Here is a 21,363-nt window from a genome sequence, read left to right on the forward strand (position 1 = left end):
ACTATCACAGGAGTAGTCCAGCAGCTGAAAATGAGATAAATTCCATGCTGCTGCAGCAGAAGTTAAGCAGTGTTTTAGGACTTTATGAATTCAGAGCAAAGGGAAATAGCGGAGTTGAAAGAGAATAATGAGAAAAGCCAAAGTACCAGTGCCAAGACTTCTTAAAAGAGTTTTATTGATGTGTGTTGTAATTAAAACCAGAATTAGTTAGTTTTCTAATAGGACGTTCATTTCCTAGAGAGCAATTGCAGCTTGGCATAAAGTAATACATTTTAAAAAATGAGTACTGATCTGGGGATACCCCCAGCATATGTTGGATGGCTGACTTACTAGCTTTGTGTGCCCTCATTATTAACAAGCAAATTAAATATTTTCACTTAAAATAATTACACAAATAAACCTTTGGCTGCGCTGTGATTTCATTAAAACCTTAATTGTTTAGAGAGCTCAATGAGAGTGTGTGAAGTTGGGTCAGTTGTACTGCACGGCATTAGTCTTGATAGCAGATTTACAACAGGGCTGGATTTAATCTCTTGTCTAATCTTTACAGTAGCAGGTTTGGGATGGGAAGGCGTTTGTGTGTTTCAGGAGATAGGTAACTCTATCTCTGAACTGGAAACAGACCTGGGTTTTAAAATGTCTGGGCAGCCTTAAAATGAACTAGCAAGGGGGAGGGGAGTAAAAATTGCTCTGTGGAGGCAAAATAGGTGTTGCTTTCAAATCAGCTTCTTAGTGTGCACATTGTCACACCTTCACACATGGCTGTAGGCTCAAATCTATTTCTCATCAAAGCATCTGTAGCGTAAGGGAATATTGCAACCATCTGGGTTGCAAAGATCAGAAATAACGTTCCTTGCTAGCAGAGGAGCCAGCTGTGGGCAGCTCCATGGAAACTGTTTTTTATGCCACTTGATTAATCATTTCTGAGGATGAGGACAACAGAACGTTTACCACGTCACACACTATTTTTTTTTAAATACTTTTAAGTCTGATTTTCCTGGATTTAAGGTGATGGTACGCCTTTGAAACATGTTATGATATTTGTAGGTTCAGCATTTCAACTAACATTGTTCCTGAGCATGGGAAACACAGGCACATTAGATGTCTCCAAAGGAGAGTTAATTAGAAGAATGAGTAGTTATCAAGTACACCACAGCTCCACTGTTTAATTTTGATGATAATTTTCATGCTGGGCTTAATACAAATGAATTCACTTATGGTTTATTAATCCGCTGTGACTTGTGAGTCTTTTAGAGTGTGTGGGAGGGAAAAAAGGCTTGAGAGTTACCAGAATAAAGTACTTCCATGGGTGAAGAGCAAATCACAGAGAACTTTTGCCTTCTTCTTTCTTGTTATCTTTCTGCATTGTTTTAACTCTGTATGGTTTTTCTGCCTTGTCTAGGACCCACGACTATCAGCTTTAATTTTTGACAAGCTTCAAGTGCCTGACTATTTACAGAAAAACAGGAATGAAGGAGAGAGCAGATGCGAAACTTGTGCCACTCACTTGAATCAGCTGAAGCAGGAAGCCATCCAGATGATGCACACCCTCAGTCAAACCAGCTACCCAGAAATGCCCGACCTTCCGCCCGGTGCTGGGGCAGTGACCAGCGTGGTACCCAGAATGGTCACGGTCTCTTCCCAGAGAGACTTGCCACTCATTGCTGGGCAGGTGGGCAGGCAGCCTGGAAAGTCACCGAATCTCTTCTCTGGGGCAGAGAGGAAGAAGGGACTTGGATGGTCTCAAGGCTCGGGCAGTTTTCCCAACTCCAGCGTTCAAGTCACGGTGGCCCCCAGTGGTCTCAGCGGCGCTCTGAGCTCCGTCACCATCCAAGCTCAGCAGTACCTTGAGGGCATGTGGAGTATCTCCAGGGTGAACAGCTTCCTGCCTCAAGCTTGTCTAGTAAGTAGAGATAGTTCAGATGCTTGAGTTTTGTTTATGTGTGTGTGGATATACAGAGAGATAAAGATAAAATTTGAGATGTACACATATTTATCTTAGAGGGGATCAGCTAATGGTATTCTAAACCATTTTCAAGGGCTGAAGAGCTGAAAAAGGAGCTTTGAACCATGTTCTGTCAGATGTCACAGGGAATTCGCTTTCTTATCTCAGATGGTGAGATCCTTTCCTCAGATGTTTTTGCACCTATTTTAGCTTTGTGTATGCAGGTTATTTGGCTGTCACATACCTGGTGACCCCTGTAGAAAAACAGAAAAGGCCAAGTTTGTCACGTAGGAAACTCTGGGCCCTTCATGGGATTGTGTCAAAGCTGAACTTGACGCCCAAGTCTAGTGCTGAACTTCTGAGGCTGCGTTCAGTTCAGCAGATGCTGTTGATAGACTACGATGGAGAGCATTAATCTTCAGATTAGATGTGCTGCAAACCAGTTTGCTGTGAAGGAGGGCGTTCAGAAGGGTGCTTCATAGCCACATGCCTGTAAATGTCATTGCACTTGGATGTTAAGCATTAATGTTGATTTCCTCTGTTCTGTGTGTATTTTAAGAACTCTTGTGGGAAAGGAAAAAGTTTTATAGCGGTGCATGTTACCTTTAAAAGCAAGTTCATTACAGATTTGTAACTATGGAACCATGCTAAGAAGGAGGATATAGTGACTGGTTTTGACTAAGATTTATTCCTAAACTGTTTTCCCATGGTAGTGAACGGGGGAGCGTGAGTAGTGATGAAATGTGTACGACTAGAAGTCATGGTTTTCACTTAAAGACGTTGTAGAAGATCTTGCAAGACCAGGTATGTTAGTGCTAGACAGCTTTAAATTTAACATCATGCACTATGTGCTGTTGGATATAAACACCACCTAATATTTCTTGTTAGCTTCAGCTGGTTGAGCTCCAAGATCATCAGAGATAAATATTTAAGAGTGCTGCTGTGTAACATTACTTTTACAGGGTGGCTGTGGCATTTCCTTCCAGAAAAGGCTTGGAGACGTGATTCCTCCCTCCCATACTTCTCTCTCTTGTGGAAATTTGTGAATGGACACACATCCCACCTCTGAGGGGTCCCTATTTAAATCCAGTGAGTCTTCACTGATGTCATATTGCTCTCTGATCATTTTACATTGAGAAATGGGGAAAAAATGGCCCATTCAGCTCTTAATAGTTTATGAGGAGCTGCTGCTATGAGTGCTTTTCTCTAAAATGCTGTTGCATGCATTAGGGATCAGTTTGACCAGTGTAGGGCATATGATGTTACCTTTTAATTACCTTTTAAATCCTGTGTGTATCACAGAAAGGTAGGAAAAAATGATAAAGCTACCGGGTTAAGAAGCCTGCACTCTCTGGAAGCAGAAGTGTTTCCATTTCTCTGCTCATTCCTTGCCTGCCCTTATTCTTGTCTTAAATAATTCACTAACAGCCAGCTCCAGATTTCTTCCTGCTTAGCCATGCTGACTGATAGATGTGGTTTTCCCTAACCACTGCGTTATTCTAAGATAAAACTGAGTTGCCTCATTTAACCCCTGTGAAGGAAAATTGTGTATAATGCAACAGAGCTTAAGTGTGATCTAGAAATGTGCAAAGAAACTCAGTAGCCTGGAAAACAGTGACCTTTAATGAAAGGACAAACACTGTTAGACTGTGACTGTCGGAGGCTGCTTGGATGTGATCCAGTCATCTGCAAGGACAGTTCAGATTTAGAAGCAGTTTTTGAAGAGAAGCTAGGCTTCAGTTGTTTTCTTTCTCTCTCTCTCTTCTAAAATTGATTTTATTTTTATTTATTTAAGCCCAAATGACTCTGTTGTGCATCTCTGCCCGGATTGTCCTTTCTATGTCTGTCTGAATTCTCCTGCCACCTTTTGTATTATTAAGAGCCTTGTGTCTAATGAAGCAATTTGGGTGGGTGAGGCAGAAAGTGCTTCCCCTATACTTTTCCCTAGAGGAATCACAGGTGTCGGGGAAATAGGATTGGAAGGATTTCAGGAACTGGCTAGTCTAGCTGTTGCCTAGACCAGCATCCGCTGCAGAACATTCTTGTCTAATGCTCGTCTCACCTCCTCTTACAATTTTACAAAGACTGGGATTCCCTGACTTCTGTTGATTGCCAAGTCTGAATTTCCTTTCCCATTAGAAAAGTTTTATTTATTTATTTATTGACTTTGGCTATTCTTTCCTAAGTTGGAGACAGGGTTTAGGTTTAAGATTAACCCAGGAGAGAGATGTGGATATACGTACTTTTTGGAGATGTCTGTCGTTAGTAACCTTTCTTGTCCTTCTTGTGGGGCGAAGCTGATCTGGCTTTGAATTCTGGAGCAAGAAGAATTTCAGCAGAAAGGACATGTTGATTTTATTATTTATTACATTATGTGACTACATCTTGGAGCCTTCAGCCCCCAATTAGGCAAGGTACTGCACAAATTCAGAAAAAAAAGACACCCTCTCCTGGGAGTTTATATTCTCAGTTGTGATGTGAGTTCTTTGGACCACTCTGTAAATACCTGTGTTTCACTCAGAATCTGTAATTTTGCCTGGTTTTCTTACCAAAGGGTTCTTATTGAAACAAGTGCTGAACTCCCTAGTAGGAAACTGTTATCCAAGTGCCTCACTTCTCAAGTGATTTAACTCAGTGCTGAGTTAAATCAGTGCTTACACGAAGTAAACGTGATTAATTTTCTAGAGACAGGAAGATGGACAGAGATGAAGCCTGGAGTTTGTCTCAACTATTTTTAGCTGCCAAAAAGACAGGTGTTTATTCTAAGTTAATTACCGACACTCCCTTTGTAGTGTGGGAGCGCAGCAGCTACCTCCAAGAGGTGCTTTGCCCTTCTTATTTGGATGTATGTCTTGGCTTGCCTTGTCTGCTGAAGGTGCCTTCGCTGTCTGCTGGTGCCAGCAGAGCCCGGGTGGGTGACATGGATGGAGCAAACCCTCGCTTGGGTGGCCAAGGCGGGGTGCTGTGTGCCCAGCGCCTTGCAGCAGTGAAAATACACTCCAGCATATGGCTGCCAAACCTCGGGACACCTCACACCTACAGAGATTTCTCCAGGATCCATGTTTTTTATTTATGGCTAGCTTTAATAGTGACAGTAGTGGAATTGTCTGTGGAGAGGGGGGAAAAAATTGTGACTTGATTTCTGGTCTTCTCATCTCCCTCCCCAAACTTGCATGTGTTACCTTGTAATGTCACTTTTGGCTGCGAAAACACTTGTGGGCTGAATGTTGGGGGTCAGAAGTGCAGGACATCATACATTTTTAATATATGTTTGGAGTTCAAGTGTGAAAATCCATTATATAGATTATAAATTTTTTGAACAGGAATGTGTCTTTGAAGCATAGTGTGGGTGCTGCTCAAACTGAAGTAATAACTGTGGGCTTCGGGAGCTGTGAAGAGGAACAGTAATTAAGGATCCAGAAGGTTCAGGAAGGGGAAGACTGGGATTGCAACCAGGGTGCAAAAGGTGAAGATGTAATCAGCTGCTTTACCCAAGTGGCCTGTTGTGAAAAATTATGAAAAATAATCACCAGTAGCAGTGATAGGTAGTCTGACCAGACAGCTAGTGCTGTGGAGGGGAGGGAGCTGGTATAACTCTGGGTGAGACAGCTGATTTGTAGTGGACAACTGACAACTTTAATTAATAAATAGCTTTATATTGATGTTTTTAATTCTAGACCTGACAAATGACTATAAGGTTACTACTCAAATGAAGAAACATGTTAGCAGTGCTCAGCATTGCCACTCAGTTTATATCAGAAGCAGAGGAGCAAGGGGAGTTTAGGCTCCCCTAGATGTGTTGGAATCTGATGGAGAGGTAGAAAACTAAAACCACTGAAAATACCTTGTACCAGCCATTAGAAATATCTGTGTGTATTGTGGAGAAAGAAGGTCTTACTGTGTGCTTTCAGTTGGCTGTGTTATTAGTATGCAGTGTTACGTATTGCATAAAAGTGGTGAAGTAGCCATGCCATGTGCTATAAAGACATCACAGTGAAATAGAGCCTGTTTTGCAGATTGCTTTTTCTTTCATCTTATGCAAAATGAAATCCTTGTCAAACTATATTTTTAATTCGAATATATAGCAAAATATTGTGGCTCCTTGAATCTTTACTGGTTTCTAAGTTGTTTTAAAAATGTTTTAAAAAATGCACCATTAGGAAATTGGAAGAGTTTGAGCACTGGAAAATTAAAAGTGACTTAAGTAAAACTTTTAAAGCATGTGGATATAAAATTGTAAATTTATCAATAGACCAATGTAGGTCCCTGAGAGTATTCACAAATTTAAAGTTAGGTATAAGTTTATGGCCTGATTCAGAGAGGGAGGGTTCACCCATAGCATGTGTAAATGGGTGCATATACTTTAAAGTTGGAGGAGTTATATTATTTTTTTTATGTGAAAAATCTCTGAAAGTTATTATAGTCACAATTCAAGCTTTCCTGTAGTTCTTAAGAATAAGTCTCCTGCTTACCCTAATGTAAACCAGATGGATTCATCTGAGGGTAGTTCAGCCTCTGTTGACTTTCCTTAAATCCTCTTTGTTTGTTTATAGTAAGAATGACGTACATTTTACTTAGAAGATGCAATAAAACGCTGACTGTGGAAAGCAGGAGGAGGACAAGATTCTTTCCAACATTTACTTTTTTACTTTGATAAATGTCATACCAAATAGATTTTTAAATTAATTTTTAAAACCCTTCTTGATAGCTTTCTCAGTGACCTTTTATTAATACAATGCGTGAAATATACTTTGTAATGAAACAATTAAAGTACAGTGCTTTGACCATAAATCTTGTCTGTGAGACATCTGGATGACTTTGAGCTTTGGGACATTTCTCAGACTTTACATATAACATCTTGACTCCGCAGAAGTCGATGGCAAACCCCAGACAGGTGGTGGGGCCGGGGTTGCATAGAGGCTTTAGTCGTGTTGGTGCAACTGCTTTTGTAGAGGAAGTACATAAAGGAAAGGAGGTGGCAAATAAATACATAAATCTTCAAAGCTAGTGTTGGTCACTCTCTCTGACGAGTCCGAACAGCAGAAGGAAACCTGTTGATCCAAGTTGCTAAATGCTTTTCTCATACTAACCTAATTTATAACCCTCATGGAAAAGACTTTTCCGGAGACTGCTGCATCTCAGCTGTGCCGTGTTGCCTTGCATCGCCCTTAGCTGCCCTAGCAAATGCAGAGGGAGGGGTGTGATGCAGGAGGACGACGCTGCTGCGGACACCTTGCGTTCAGGGTCGATGAGACTCTGCTCCAGCAGCCGGGTAGCAGACGAGCTCAAGAAAGTGTGGGTTGGAAATTCAGCCTTAAACACACAGATAAAAATGTAGCCCCCTGTTTTGTGTACTTGCCAAGGATTTAATGCTTTTTTTTCTAGATTGCCCCCAGTGTTGGATGCTGAAGGTGAAAATGAGGTTACTTTTTAAAGTACACCCAGGTACCAGAGCGACTTAGGAAAAAAACGCTAAGAGTTGGCAGAAAGGGTATGGGCTGCATGATGGAAATGAGCATTTTCTTAGGTGAGAGTGTGCATTGCATATCTTTATATTGTGTATTTGACACTTCTGCCGTACTATTGGTTTTACAGTGTGGGACAGGGTAACTGTTCTCAGGGCCCAGACCGTCTTGTGGCTCAAATTACCACCTGAAGACAGTTCTTTTGATCCGTCACCCCTCTAGGCTAAGCAGTTGTTATTACAGCTCTCACAAGGAAACAGGTCCGTACTCGCCTTTGTTGGCAACTGAAGTCAACAAGCAATAATAAAGAATGTTGGCCCAGACTTCTCCTGTACTCATTGGGGTAGTTTTAGAACAAGTAGACTTTAAGAGATTATGTGCAAATCATAATCCACAAGATTTACCTTTGGCCCGCAGGTCATTCTCTCATCCAGCAAGTGTATCATAAGCTACACCAAGAAAAAATTTCCTTTTTTTTACCCAAAATATTTAAATTTTCTACTCTTGCCTTTGAACTAGTTTCTTTGGGATTGCCTTTTCTCTTCACTCAATTCACTTTCAGCTTCTTTTACTTCCTGCTGGTCCGTTTATACTGTGCATGTGCCCCACTATGAATTTACCAGTGAATTCATTGTTAATCGATGCATCCCACGCCACCCCAACATGAGAATTCGCCTTACAAGAGAGGCTCATACTTCTTGGCTGGAACTCAGAAATGTCATCCAACGTTTGAGAAAGACTCTATATAGCTGATGTAGAAGTGCTCTTATGAGGCTGCCGTTGCTCTGCACTGGCTATGTTGGTTGTTAAGGGTGGACTGCAGCTGAATAATGCCCTCTGGTTTCAGAGGTTAATGCAGCAGAGAAACCAGATGAATTCAGGCTGAGCTCAGACCTTAGTTGTGTGCCGGCTGGTCGACAGAAAGTCTTTTGCAGTGGTCTCTGTATACCACATGGAAGAAACTGATTTGCACGGCTGGATGCAAGTGTGGATTGTCCAGTCGTCCTGCCTGTGTAAAATAGGATTGAACATTATACATTTTTTGGAAACTGTTTTCAATTTAATGTTTGCTCTATAGACTCTGTACTGGAATGATGGCATGCTGAGGTCGTGGGACTCCAGGTCGTCAAGCTGTGCACAGCGTGAGCATTGCTGAAAGCATCTCCTGTTGTTTTGTGGCATGAGCAGCTGAGCATGTGGCAAATGTTGATGCTCTTTGTTACTTGCAACTAGAATCACTGAAATGCCCTGGGTGGTAGCTTCTGAAAGGAGATTTAAAAAGCATCAATAGAAACTGTATCTACTTTTCTGTTTCAGCACTTGGGAGAGAATTTATGATGTATAGATAGAGTTCATAGATGTTTCAAGCATTTCATATGTGTGTGTTTAATGGAATGGATTGCCACTTTACTGAACATAGCATCAAATCAGCTCTGTTAATTGAAGAAGATTTTTCACATTATTGCTAATGATGTGACACAGTTTTGTTAGAGATGGTGCATAAAATAGTGCTACTTGAAATGACATTAATGTATGCATTTAAATTCCTTTTTTTCCCATTTACGTGCATTATTGATTTTATTTCATTGTTGAGGAGATAATGGATTTACAATTAGAATACAGTCACCGTAATCAATGATGAAATTATTAGACTTATAAATAGAACTTTAAAACTACGATGAGGTAATTTCCCAGTGTAATGAAGGATCAATAATTAGAGGTTTGCTTTGAATCGGAAAGTAGTACTTGTAAGATTCAAGCATGAAACACTTCTAGGCAAATGAGTCCGTATAAATTATTATACAAACTGATGTTGTGGTTAGGCATTTTTCAGAGTTGACCTATTGTCATTATTACTTTTGTTTGATGCCCAAGTGCTTATGAATTAATTCCTCTGGATTTGCATAGCTGCCACTATCTCAAAACTGGATGAGTTTGTCCTTTTCTGGTACCTTTAGACGAAGGAAGCATTTGAAAGGTTCCATAGGCAGGAGTCCGCTGTTGTGTTTTTGGTGGTGTTAGACAAAGAGAATGGATGTACCATGCAGAACCTCCCCCTTCTGCTTCTTAAAAGTCACAGTGCTGAAGCTGTACAAGGCGGTTGGCTGCTGTAGGAGGGCAGATGACAGTGGAAGGATGAAGAAAGGGAGAGCAGTGTCTAAGTTTAGTCTGTGTCCGAGGCTAAACAATAGGCAGCTGTTCTATTACCCAGTGACCCCTCCCCACTCGAGGAGGGGAATCAGGAAAAGGAAGGAAGACCCATGGGTTGAGATAAGACCCATTTAATAACTGAAATAAACCGAAAAATAATAATGACAACAATAATAATATATACAGACAAGTGATGTATGGTGCAGTTGCTCATCAGCCCTTGATCGATGTCCATCGCATTCCCGGCTAGCGATTCTGGAGCAGGAAGGTCGCAAAATCGCAAGAGAAGAGAGTAGGCGTTGGGAGCAGAGTGATGGACAAGACCCTGCAGGGACAGGGATCATTGAGAAAAAAGAGACTGTCCCTAACAAACTTTACAATTTATAGTGAACATGACATTACATGGTACGGAATACCTATTTGCCAATTAAGTGTCAGTTGCCCTGGCCATGTTCCCCTCCAGGTTCTTGAACATCTGCATTATTAGCAAAAACAGGTTGAAAAGTGCTAGATCACTAGGCATACCTGCATACCACGACTGGCTACAAATGAAAACAAGTGTCTTATCAACTTTGTTCTCACCGAATCGGGTGCAGCAGTCTCCTTAAAAATGCATCTTATTTTAGAAATTTAGATTTTCTGAACAGAAAATCGGTTCTATGATTCTACCCAAGCAAAACCAGGACAAGTGGCCCTTGTTATGTTCCCTGCTTGGGAAGGGTCTGGGTTTAGTTGATTCATGCAGAGTAGCTGTATGGACATCCCCTTCAGTCTTACCAACCTCTCCTGATGACTCCGAAGTACACATGGAGGCCGATGGGAATAGCGCAACCCCCTGTTGCTAGTTAAGCTACGAAAGACTCGAGTGAAAGATTGTGTGGGAATGTTAAGAGCGTAAGAAGGGAATGTTAAGAACATAAGAAGTATCCTACTGGATTTGAGCTGCAGCCCATCTAGCCCAAGGCTGTCTCAGCAGCACAGCTGGAAATGGTGTTTAGGGAGAGCCGTGGAGCCTGGCTGCTTTCTGCAGTCTGCTCATACTGCCCATCATGCACAGGTGGGGAAGTCTCAGGGACACAGCCCTGTCTGTTCCCTTTAGTGTCTGTTAATGGACCTGCTGTCCAGGAATTTTTCTAATCCCTCTCTGACCCTACTGACGCTCTGCTTCCACAGCCTCTTGTGTCAGCAGGTTCCACGAGTTCACTATCCCAGTGCAAAGTAGTACTCACTTTCAGCTTAGCCACCACCTCCATGACTTTGTAAACCTCAGTCAGATCCCCCTCAGCCTTCCCCTCTGCAAACCAGAGTCCCATACTCTTTCATCTCTCCATCTAAAGCAGCTGCTTTGTCCTCTTGCCCATTTACTTGCTTGGCTGTCACTTCCCTTACTCCACTACCACCGTCTTGAGATGCAGGATTAGGACTGCAGCTGGTACTCAGTATGTGGACACTCTCCTTCTTGTTCTCAGTGCCCTGCCTTGTGATGTCAAAAATTTGGTGCGATGTTTTGCTTTTTTTTTTTTTAATGGTCTGCTGCTATATCTTGAGGTGATTATTTCATAGGAACTGTCAACCAACTTTAGGTCTTTTGAGTTGTAACTGCCAGTTTTGAGTTGACCATTGTTTAGATTATTTTTACCTAAATACATCTCTGTCAAATCTCACCTGACACTTCTTTGCGCACTTACATTTGGGAAGTTATTCTGGAGTTCCTCATCACTGACATGACATTTGGACGCGTGAAAGAACTTTGAGACATCTGCAGACTTGGAGATATCTCTCCAGTCATGGTGAGTCAGGACTGTCTGTGCATCTGGGTTATGTGGTTTCCAAGTGGGATGTAAACAGCAGGTCAGCAGGGAACAGCCACAAAGAGAAAAGAGCAGCATCTGCACAACTCTGTCCTTGTTTAGAAGCTCCGTGTCCTTCAACAATGGTCACATAGTCAGAGATGTGCCTGTGTTTGTGAACTTAATGTGGCTTCATGAGCTTGCCTGTAATTGAACCTTGTTCTCTCGATTCGGGTGTACTAAAGACCCAGTTTTCTCTTCATATAATGAGGGCTTGTACCTCTTCAAGCAAGATGCTAGTCAATGGGTGCCTTGCATGTGGTAGCTCTCAGGCAAATTAGTCTCAAGGGATGTTCTTCTTAAAGTAGTTACATGTAATACATAAGCAGTGCAAGCATGATTGAAATAGAAATTAGGTATGACAGTCTCCGTCCACCTTTGCCTTTATTTGCTGACATTTTATGTCAATCATTATAACAACATAATGATTATAATAAAATGGTAAGACCTGTAATTCTCGGGAACATGATTATTCCATTTTGGTGAATAGAGAGTAATCAAGGCACAGTGAGGTTTTGGTTGAGTTGCCTAAAGTCATTGAGAAATTTTCTTGTGGAGTCAGGAAGGCAACACAAGTTCTCCTGATTCGAAGCTCTGTACGTGTCCTGTGTTTCGCTGCTGTTAGAGACACATCTGGCCTGTGAAAGTCAGTCCTAATGGAAAAGCATTTGTCTTATAGGAAACCCAATCCTAAACTGACAGAAATTTGCATTATTATGGGCTTGTTAATGAATTCCTTTGCTTGCTCATATCAGCCTCTGACAAAAAGCAGGGATTCAAATGTGTATTTGTCCACTTGAATAAACAATTCATTTCTAATTTTGACCACAATGGTAAGTTAAAACACCCTGAGCAGTACACAGCTATATTTTTTTTTTTGGTTTTGGAGACTATAACTGTTGTAATACGTGTCAGCAGGGAGGGCTCTGGGCAACACTTTCTGATGTTTGCCTGGAGGCATTAGAAGAAACAATTCCCCTAGTCTGACTGTTTTAAACCCACTGCATGTGAAAAGTCCCAATTTGAGAGTGTTTATGTGCAGCAGGACCTATGTCCTTCTTCATAGCCCTTTTTCATGTCCTCCTGACTTTCCAAGTCATGGGTTTACATGTGCAGATAGGAGGGTGAAGTTTGTGTGACTGGTGGTCAGATACCTGTGAAGATGGAGGAAAAAAAAAAAACAGCATTGAAAGTAATTGGTCCATTGCTGCCTGGGGGCATCTTTGTGCTACCAGAGCCCTGGCTGCAGAGACCTTCCAGCCTGGGAACATGGGCAGGCTGAAAGAAGGAATAGGTGTTCTATAGATGAAAGAGGTCTGCCCAGGACCTGCCCAAAACCTTAATGAATTTCTCAGGCACCAAGGAGCATGGTTTAGGAGAGATCTTGTTGCCAAGGTGAGATCAGGAGCCCCTGGTCACAGGGGAACAAGCTGCCTCTTGTTCATCCTTGTTCTACCAAGGGCACTGGCTCTGAATGCAGCACGTGCCTTGCAGTTGAAGGGTGAGGTCCTTTCTGTGTGTGAAGCACAGACTGCTAATGATTTTTAGTGGTGAAGATCCAAACCTTTAACCTGTCTTGGTAATAAAGATATTAGTTCAAAAAGCAAGGGCCCTGAGGTTGTCTTTGAATCTCTTCTATTACTTTCCAGTCTGTGACTGCAGACAAGCCTTCCTATTTCTATTTAATTCTACTTCTCCTTCTGCCTCATCTTCAAAGATCTATGATAAGCCAGGCATTAGCAGCTCTTGTAGCTGAAGACCAATTTTGGGGGAAGGTATGTTACGCTTTGCATGTGATTCACACTGAACACGAGATGCGTGTAAAAGTCTGAAACTGCAGGTTTAGGTGTTCTCGTTACCACATTGCAGCTGCAGGTTATAAAATGACTACTGTAGTGTGTTGTAGTTATAAAATGCCCGAGTTATTTTATAATGAGCCCGGGCAGAAACATCGTCAAAAGTCAGTAAAAAGTTTATCCAGAACATGTTTCACTTCAGCCTGGCGTATGCTGCACAGTTAACTTTACATAATGCTCAGCAGTCTGAGGAGGAGGCACTTCACATAGAAGACGTATGCAGGACTTATAAACCTTGCCTTCCCATAAGCGTGGATAATATGAGCATTATCCAGATAGAGATTTACGTCACATTTATTCCAGTTAGTGGTAGTAGGTCGTAAGAGACTTAGCATGAATCATTTAGTGGGAAAATTACTGTTTTATCATATACAAACAGTAGATTGAATATATTGCAAAATCATTAGATCAAGCATTTTTTTACAGTTTAATTGGCTGCGATGTTCCAGTCTGAAAGGGCCATATAGAAAGTTAAAGCAAATACTCAGAATTCTGTATGCCTGCCTGCTAGTCAGAAGGGGGTAAAGACAACTTAAAAATAAAATAAAATTAAAATAAAATTTTTAAAAAGCCCCAGTACAGACTCAGGCTTCAACTTGCTAGAGCTTCGCCTGCAATTCACTGTTGAAGCCCTGCTGAATGGTTTTATTATGGGACCAATTTTTTGAAATAAAATAAATTGTACTGAGTTCTGACTCTGATTATACAGATGTGTATCAGTCATTGATGCTTTTGTAATTTTCTTCATTCCCTCTTCTGTGAATCTGTTCTTGATACTTTATTTAGAGATCGTATCTGATTACTTTCTGTTGCTGCTTTATCCAGCCTTCTGTTTTTTTCTTACCATCACAGTGCAATCCTGGGATAGATCTATTTTTGTCTAGATTTTTATATTCCCATGTTTTTTCGTGCCTGTCACTAGGCACATATTTTGCATGAGTTACAGAGACAAAGTGGCAGCACCTAGCTTGGCTTTTTTGGATCCCTGGACAAAGGTCAATGTCCAGAGAATGGAAATATTCAGGAAACTGGAAACATTATGGCTTAGTTTTTGGCTTTGCACTTCAAACTTGTAAAGAGCTTCTTAGGGTTGTAACTGTCCTTTAGATGGTAATGGTCTGACAGTGTAGTGTGTACCTGGAAATTTAATCCATGGCCAACTTCTCTGCAGTGTAATTTTTGAGTAGTCTGACTTGTTTAAACCTGGGCAGATGTTTCCTGCCATCTGGTCACAGCAGGGAACCTGTATGCTGGGAATCGAGACCGGGCAGGGGATGCCCCTGCTCTGCCCAGCACACCTCCATGGCCCGAGTGTGTCGGGTTGTCTCCGTCTCTTCCTGCCCTCCCCCCCAGCCTTTGGCTGTCGGAACTGGGAACAGCTCATGTTGTCACTGGTTGTCGTGGCCCTGTCAACCTCAGCTGCTCTTACTGGTACCAGTTTTCATGTGGCTCTGGAGTGAGTAGGGGTTCTATAGAGCAGTTTGGGAAATCCTTCCTTTCAGGATTAGCCGGTTTCCAGAAGGTTAATGGCTTTTGTCCAGCAAAACTGTTCTTAAAAAATAAAAACTAGTAATCTCTGGATGCAGAGGCGTGTGACACTAAATATTCAGTGTGATCAGTAACACTTCACAGTGACAAGGTTGTGATTTCTGCGTTTGATCATGAGTGATTTAGGAAAATTCAGTAAATGGTGAAGCACAGTTCCCTCCCAGCTGGCGACTGGCATCTTCTCCCTGTGCAGACTTGCACGTTTAAAAAAGTCATGCAAAGTTGCTCCCATTCCTTTAGAGAATTACCTTTTCCACACACAATCCCCAGAAGAGCATGGATTGAGATGAGGGAGACACATGAAGTAATTCCTGGATTTAGTTTAAAAACAAAGCCCCCTTATCTTATTCGTACCCCTTCAGCAGCTGTAAGCAACGTAAACTGAAACTGCGGTGTGACAAACTACAGTGCCTGGGAGGGTCCCATTACTTGTCTTTAGTTTTGCTGCCTCGGGGCAAATGACTTGGACCTGACAAATGTCCTTCTACCTGAGCCCTCATCATCTGAGAGATGTAGTTGTCTCCAGGAGATCTGAACATGGTAGTGCTGGAAAATGCTGTCACTTTGGATGGTGCAAATAGTCCTTCAAAGGAATCCTAAACTTGGAAGGACTTGTTTTGTGCTTTTTGAGCTTCTCACCATGCAGCAAAACTGATGTTACCTCTATGTTTAAGAATATTGATTGAGTAATTGAAGACTTAATGAACAAAATACGTGTTGTCTTCTGCACTAGTCTTCTGATGATTTTATCTTGCAAGTCTTACTTCACTTTTTCCCCCTTTACAAGAATCAATGCTTTCTCCTTGGCTTTCCCTCATCCTCCTTTCACGCACACACAGAACAGAATAAAACTTCTAAATTTACCCTGAAATACAGTGTGTGTTTTTTCAAAAGTGTCTAATGTGGGAATGGCAATTTACAGACATCCAACTTAAGATATGTTAGTTTGGAAAGTATATTAACCATCTGGTATCTGAAATATCAGGGTTGATTTGGATATTTCAAGTTAGATGCCTGAAATGTCTACAATCACTGGTCTCTTAGAAGTACAGGCTTCTAAGATCTCATAAAAATACAAAAGTGGTGAAAAAAGGAATGTATGTTATGCACTGCTCATATTTTTGTTAAGTGTGAATAGCTTTTACAGGAATTGATCTGTTAACAGATTCCAGTCAGTTCTTACAAATCTGTTACACTTTCCTGTAAAATTCACTGAAGTTTCATGCTAACTCTATAGATTTCATATTTAGCTTTAGATTATGCCATCATTTAGATTATGTGTTAGTTAAAGGACAATTAGTTAGAAACATGTTGGTGCTTCTGTCTTCTTTTTTCAATATTTTGCTTAAACATGTAATTTTCTTGATTCAAAGTCCTATTGTCTAATATAGCCCCTTTTGATAGTGAATGGGAAAATATGTCTTGGGAAATCATCTTGACCCTGTAATTTTTTGTCTGAGACAACAGCGCATGTGACAGAGAGTTACGGTTGTCTTGCTGGCAGAATATATGGGAGTATTCCCATACTAATGTGTCGTGATTTTAGGCTGATCCAGCAACTAAAACTCACACAGTCTCTCCTTCTCCAGTAAAGTGGAGAGGAGAAAAATATAATAAAGGGACTGAGAGATGAGACAAGAACAGAGGGAGCACCCACCAACCATGGTCCTGGGCAAAACAGACTTGGCTTTCTTAAAAGCAAAACAATTTATTGATGGTTACTTAAAAGGACAAAGGGAAACAAAACCGGTTACGTGAGAGGATAAAAAGAAACAAAGCCAGATCTTAAAAACTGACACCTTCCTCCACCCCCCCCCACCCCCCCCCCCCCCGCCCCAGCAGCACAGGGGGCAGGGACTGGGGGAGTGCAGGTCAGTTCATTCCGTGCTGTTACTGCTGCTTCTCTCTTAAAGGAGGAGGAGTCCTTACACCCTTTTCCCCTGCTCCAGTGGATCCCCTACCCATGAGGAAAAATCCACAAACTTCTCCAATGTGAGTCCAGCCCACAGGATGCAATCATTCCCCATCAGATTGCCCCAGTGTGGGCTTTACCACAGTCTCGGATACTTAGGGAGTTGTAGCCACTCGCTCCAGCGTGGGTCGTCACGCAGACTCCAGATGCCTCTCTGCCTTGTCGTGTGTCCCAACACGACCATCCTCAGGCTCAGGCATCTTCTCTCCATGGGCTGCGAGTGGGTCTCTGCTCCACCGAGGCCGTCCTGGTTGCAGGGGGGCCGCCTGCTATCTCACCACCAGCCGCAGGGGAAACTCGGCTCCGGCACACCTCCTCCCGTTCCATCCTCACTGACCTGGTGTCGATGCAGCTGTTTCTCTCAGATCTCAGTCCTCTCCAGGTGAACTCAGCCCAGTGGGCACCCCGGGAGTGGGGTGCCCCTGAGTTCCCCAGCCGGCTCCGCCGCCGCCATTCTCCGTGGGCGGCGCCGGCCCGATGCAGGCAGCTGCCTGGCCGGGAGCCAGGGAGCGGGGGCAGTGCCCTCCTCCCTTCTCTGCTCTGCTCCTGGGCAAAGCACCTTTTCCGGTTCCTTTGTCCTGACTTAAATAGGGCAATTCGCAGAGGCGCTGATTGGCTCAAGCCTGAGAGGGATGGCAGTCTGATCTGGTGGCCAGAACCAGGTCTGACCTGGTTCCAAAACCAGGGAGGTCACAGGGAGCAAAGCCCCTCTCCTGCCCAGAACCCTCACCCCCTCCACATCAAACCATGACATAATGTTAGCCTGCCAGTGGCTGCTGGAAGGGTTTCCTTCTCTTGCTGGCCACCATGCCACCGGCCGCTGTGCATGGCAGCCCCTTGGCATGCCAATTCGTGAGCCCTACATACTGGCTCCAGACTTTCTACTGTAGATTTCTTAGAATGTAAATTGCTAAGTCCATAGTAAGCTCTGCCTATTATTAGCACTTTGCATTGGTTCATGTAACTCAGAAGTTCAGATGTCACGTTTGGATCTTTCCCAGTCTGCGTTGTTTCCTCCTTGCCATATACTTCCTATGGCTGGTGTAGGTCAAGACCACACATTTGTCGCTTCAATTTGTTGATGCTCAAGTACCTGCTCATACTGCTGGAATACCATTTTTTATGCCAGTCTTGACCTCTAGCAGTGCTTGGTCACTGCCTTTTTGCCTGCATCTCTAAGTTTCCTGAGACTTCTGTGTTACAAAGTGAAGAGTTTTGCAGAGGGTTATTCCAAAATTCCAGTTAGGCTTCTAGCGTGAGTAGTTTCACTAGAATTAAGTTAATTTGTGTGAATATTCTTCTACGCCTCAGCCTCATATCTCTTAGGTGAGCTCTCTAAAAGTATTTTTTTGTGTAGCAGTCTATGGTAAAGCATTAGTTAGCCACTCCATAATACTGATAAGAGTATTAACCTTTAAAGAGCAGACCTTCAAAAGAGCTGGGTGCGCTTTCTTCTCGTTGACTTTGGGAACTGGGAATCAGCATTCAATCTATGGGAATGACTCCAGATGAAACTCCAGACGGCCTTTCATGTACCAGTTGAGCACTGCTTGGTTGGCAGTGTTTTCTTCTACTTGATACCTAGTAACGGGGCTGCCTCAGTTCTCATGAGAAAAACTCTGTTTGGGTTGTCAGTGTATGAGAAAATTGAGGGTGTGTATGTAACTGGGAAGGCCCTATTACTGTGTCTGCATATCTGAAGTTGTAGAACGTGATCTATGGCAGCACAAAATTTAAAATTTGGTGGCATCCCAGGAAGTACTTAATTGCGTTTGTGCTTCATTACAAGACTGTCTCCTTTTCTGGAATTTATTTTAGCTAATTAGTTGGAAATGTCAAAGTAGTATTTCAGGTGACAGAAACATCATATATTATCATACATGAAGCAATTAACTCTTTTGACAAATATTTATTGTGGTGTCGTCTCTGATTAAATCTTCAGTACTCCTAGACATAGAGCAGGTTCTTCCTCAAAGGAGGCCTTCCCAGCACTGTCAATGAGCATTTGACTGATGGGACTTAATGGAACTTGATACTGAAAGAGTTGGTGACCTAAGCATGAAAATATCAACGTGACACAATTTCACAATACAGACATCTGATATTTTGGCAAAATCGCCAAACAATAGTTCCGCCCCCCCCTCCCCCCCCCAAACTCTGTCGCAGATGCATTATGCTGGAGAAGATGCATCTCCGACTCCGATCACTCCTGTTCTTCCACAGGAACTGTTTCCAGGAGACAAAAATGCTGTGTACTTGTGCTGCTAAGATAAATAATGCTGAAAAGCAGGGCTGTATATATGTTTTAAAAAATCAATCTTTTTTTATTTAGTTCTTGGGGTTATTCATGTGGAAACACGTTACAAATGTGACTGTTTGGTTAGTTCCTCTTAAACAGATAGGTCTAGCAGATGATGTGCCACTGAGAAATAATTCTTGACAGTTATAACTGAACCAGATAAACAGTTCTGCCAGCTCCCGAATAACACTGTAAAACAAAAGGGTTGTGCTTATCGTTTTCCATTTCTTCATGCCTGTCAAACTATTTAACTGTGCATTACCCATCACAAAGGGTCTCTGTGTTATTCTGCTCGTCTGCTACGGTCATGGTTTTTACCTTCTCTGTTGCAGGACGTACTGCGGTACTCTTGTCCAGCTGTGTCACCCCTCAGCCACTGCTGTCTTCACTTTTGCCCTTGTAAAGTCCCTCTTTGGAAAAACCACGTGATATTTCTCCTTGTCATGGCCGTTCAGCTAGTGTACTAACCTGTACATATGGTTTTTGTTTGTTTGTGTTTTTTTCCAGGCAGAAACAGCACCAGAAAGTGGCCGGGATGGTCCCAATGTTCAGATCAGCTCAGGGCAGAACAACTCTGACCCCACGGGAGCAGGTGGCTCGTCAGCCTCCCAGAGCCTGGTTGCTCCAGCTGGGGTCTCGGCAGGTACCTCAGCTGCAGCTTCATTCTTCATAAGGTAGTTTTTCACCTTTCTGGTTTCTGTAACTGCTCTTGGGTCTTCCAACGTTTGTGAAATGCTGTTCAGTCTCCTTGCCATGGGTAGAAGGTAGTGTGAGGTGCTGGTTGCTGAGAGGTGGAGTTGGTCACCTGGTCATTACTGTGGCTTCCCACTGCCACTGGGGAGCAGAGATGTGATGGTGATGGTCCATTTCTTTCTCTGGAGACCTGAGCAGGAACCTCTATTGACTAAAACACAAGACCAAGTGTTGGTCTTTGTCTAGTCCTTAATGGACGTTTCTGCCTGTAGCAACTCTGTTATTCTGTAGGTTTTCTTGGAGCAGAAACTGAATTAGAAGATTTTTCACTCAGATCTAAATAAAATAAAGTTAGACTTTTATTCAGTGGCATGGCCTATATGTGCTAATAAGTTTTCCCATAGTTGGTAACAACAGTTAAAGACATCCTTTTTTTAGCTGTAGCCTAGAACAATCTTTTTTTTCTATTCTTGGGTCTTATAATGAAAATCATATGTTAGTTTTGTTTGTGAAATGTTTGTTGTAATTAGCAATGTTGATTAAATGCAATACGCTGTCAAGCAGATGGTATTTAAAACAACAAAATTCAGGGCTTTGTACTTGCATTCCAAACTCCTTTTTAAATTCGTAACTGAATATATTTTGAGACAATATTGAAAAATGCATGTCTGTGAATGGCATTAAAGTCAAATTTATGCACTGAGTGAGGATTTTTCTTATCATGTAATCATGATGGTAATTGTGTTGTTTCCTTTTGCTTGATCTTTAAAATGTTTTGCGTTAACAAGTGACGTTCACTATAAGTTACAATCTGACCTCAGAAGGAGCTCAGTTTCCCATGTCTTGTTTTCAGAGGAACATAGTACAATGAATCTTAAGCATTACATGCCTACGTATCACAGTCTGTCTGGTTGCAAGGGGTTGGGAAATGACTGCCCCGAGAGTGGTGTGTGTAAGTGTTTTGTCTCTGCGCCAAGTGCTGCAGGTTTAAAGTCAACACCGAGAAATAATTGCTTACAGAGGATGATTTGTTTCACTTTAAGACAGATGTCTGACATCAGTGAGAGTGGAGAGGAAAGGGAAGGGGAAAACCTCAGACATATCTTTGTTTAATTACCTAAATAAGGACGGATGAATCGTCTCCAAAGTATCTAGACTGGACAGCAGCACTGCTTTCATTACTGTATTTCATATTGTGGATATGAACAGTGTGGTTTAGCTTAATCTACTTTGGATTTATTTCAGTGTAAATATGTATGTCATAAGCAAGTGTAAAGACAGTAACTTTCACTGGGGAATACAGAAAATAAAATCATAGAATCATAGAATGGTTAGGGTTGGAAGGGACCTCAAAGATCATCTAGTTCCAACCCTCCTGCCATCGTCAGGGACACCCTCCACTACACCAGGTTGCCCAAAGCCTCATCCAACCTGGCCTTGAACGCTTCCAGGGATGGGGTATCCACAGCTTCTCTAGGCAACCTGTTCCAGTGCCTCACCACCCTCAGGGTGAAGAATTTCTTCCTTATATCTAATCGAAATCTGCCCTCTTTCAGTTTAAAGCCATTGCCCCTTGTCCTATCA

The 21,363-nt window shown here is 42.3% G+C and overlaps 1 protein-coding gene across 2 annotated transcripts in view; it reads left to right on the top strand.

The window, feature by feature from the left end:
- KIF26A (kinesin family member 26A) overlaps positions 1–21,363 on the top strand; it is a 109,532-nt gene that overhangs the window by 39,401 nt on the left and 48,768 nt on the right. For both annotated transcript variants that reach the window (XM_086613379.1, XM_086613380.1), the window contains 2 exons: positions 1,403–1,903; positions 19,594–19,760. In XM_086613379.1, the coding sequence (XP_086469505.1) occupies positions 1,403–1,903; positions 19,594–19,760 (668 nt within the window). The remainder of the gene's footprint in view (positions 1–1,402; positions 1,904–19,593; positions 19,761–21,363) is intronic.

The sequence above is a fragment of the Tauraco erythrolophus genome, chromosome 6 (assembly GCF_009769465.1).
Source record: "Tauraco erythrolophus isolate bTauEry1 chromosome 6, bTauEry1.pri, whole genome shotgun sequence".
In the NCBI taxonomy this organism is placed as follows: Eukaryota; Metazoa; Chordata; class Aves; order Musophagiformes; family Musophagidae; genus Tauraco; species Tauraco erythrolophus.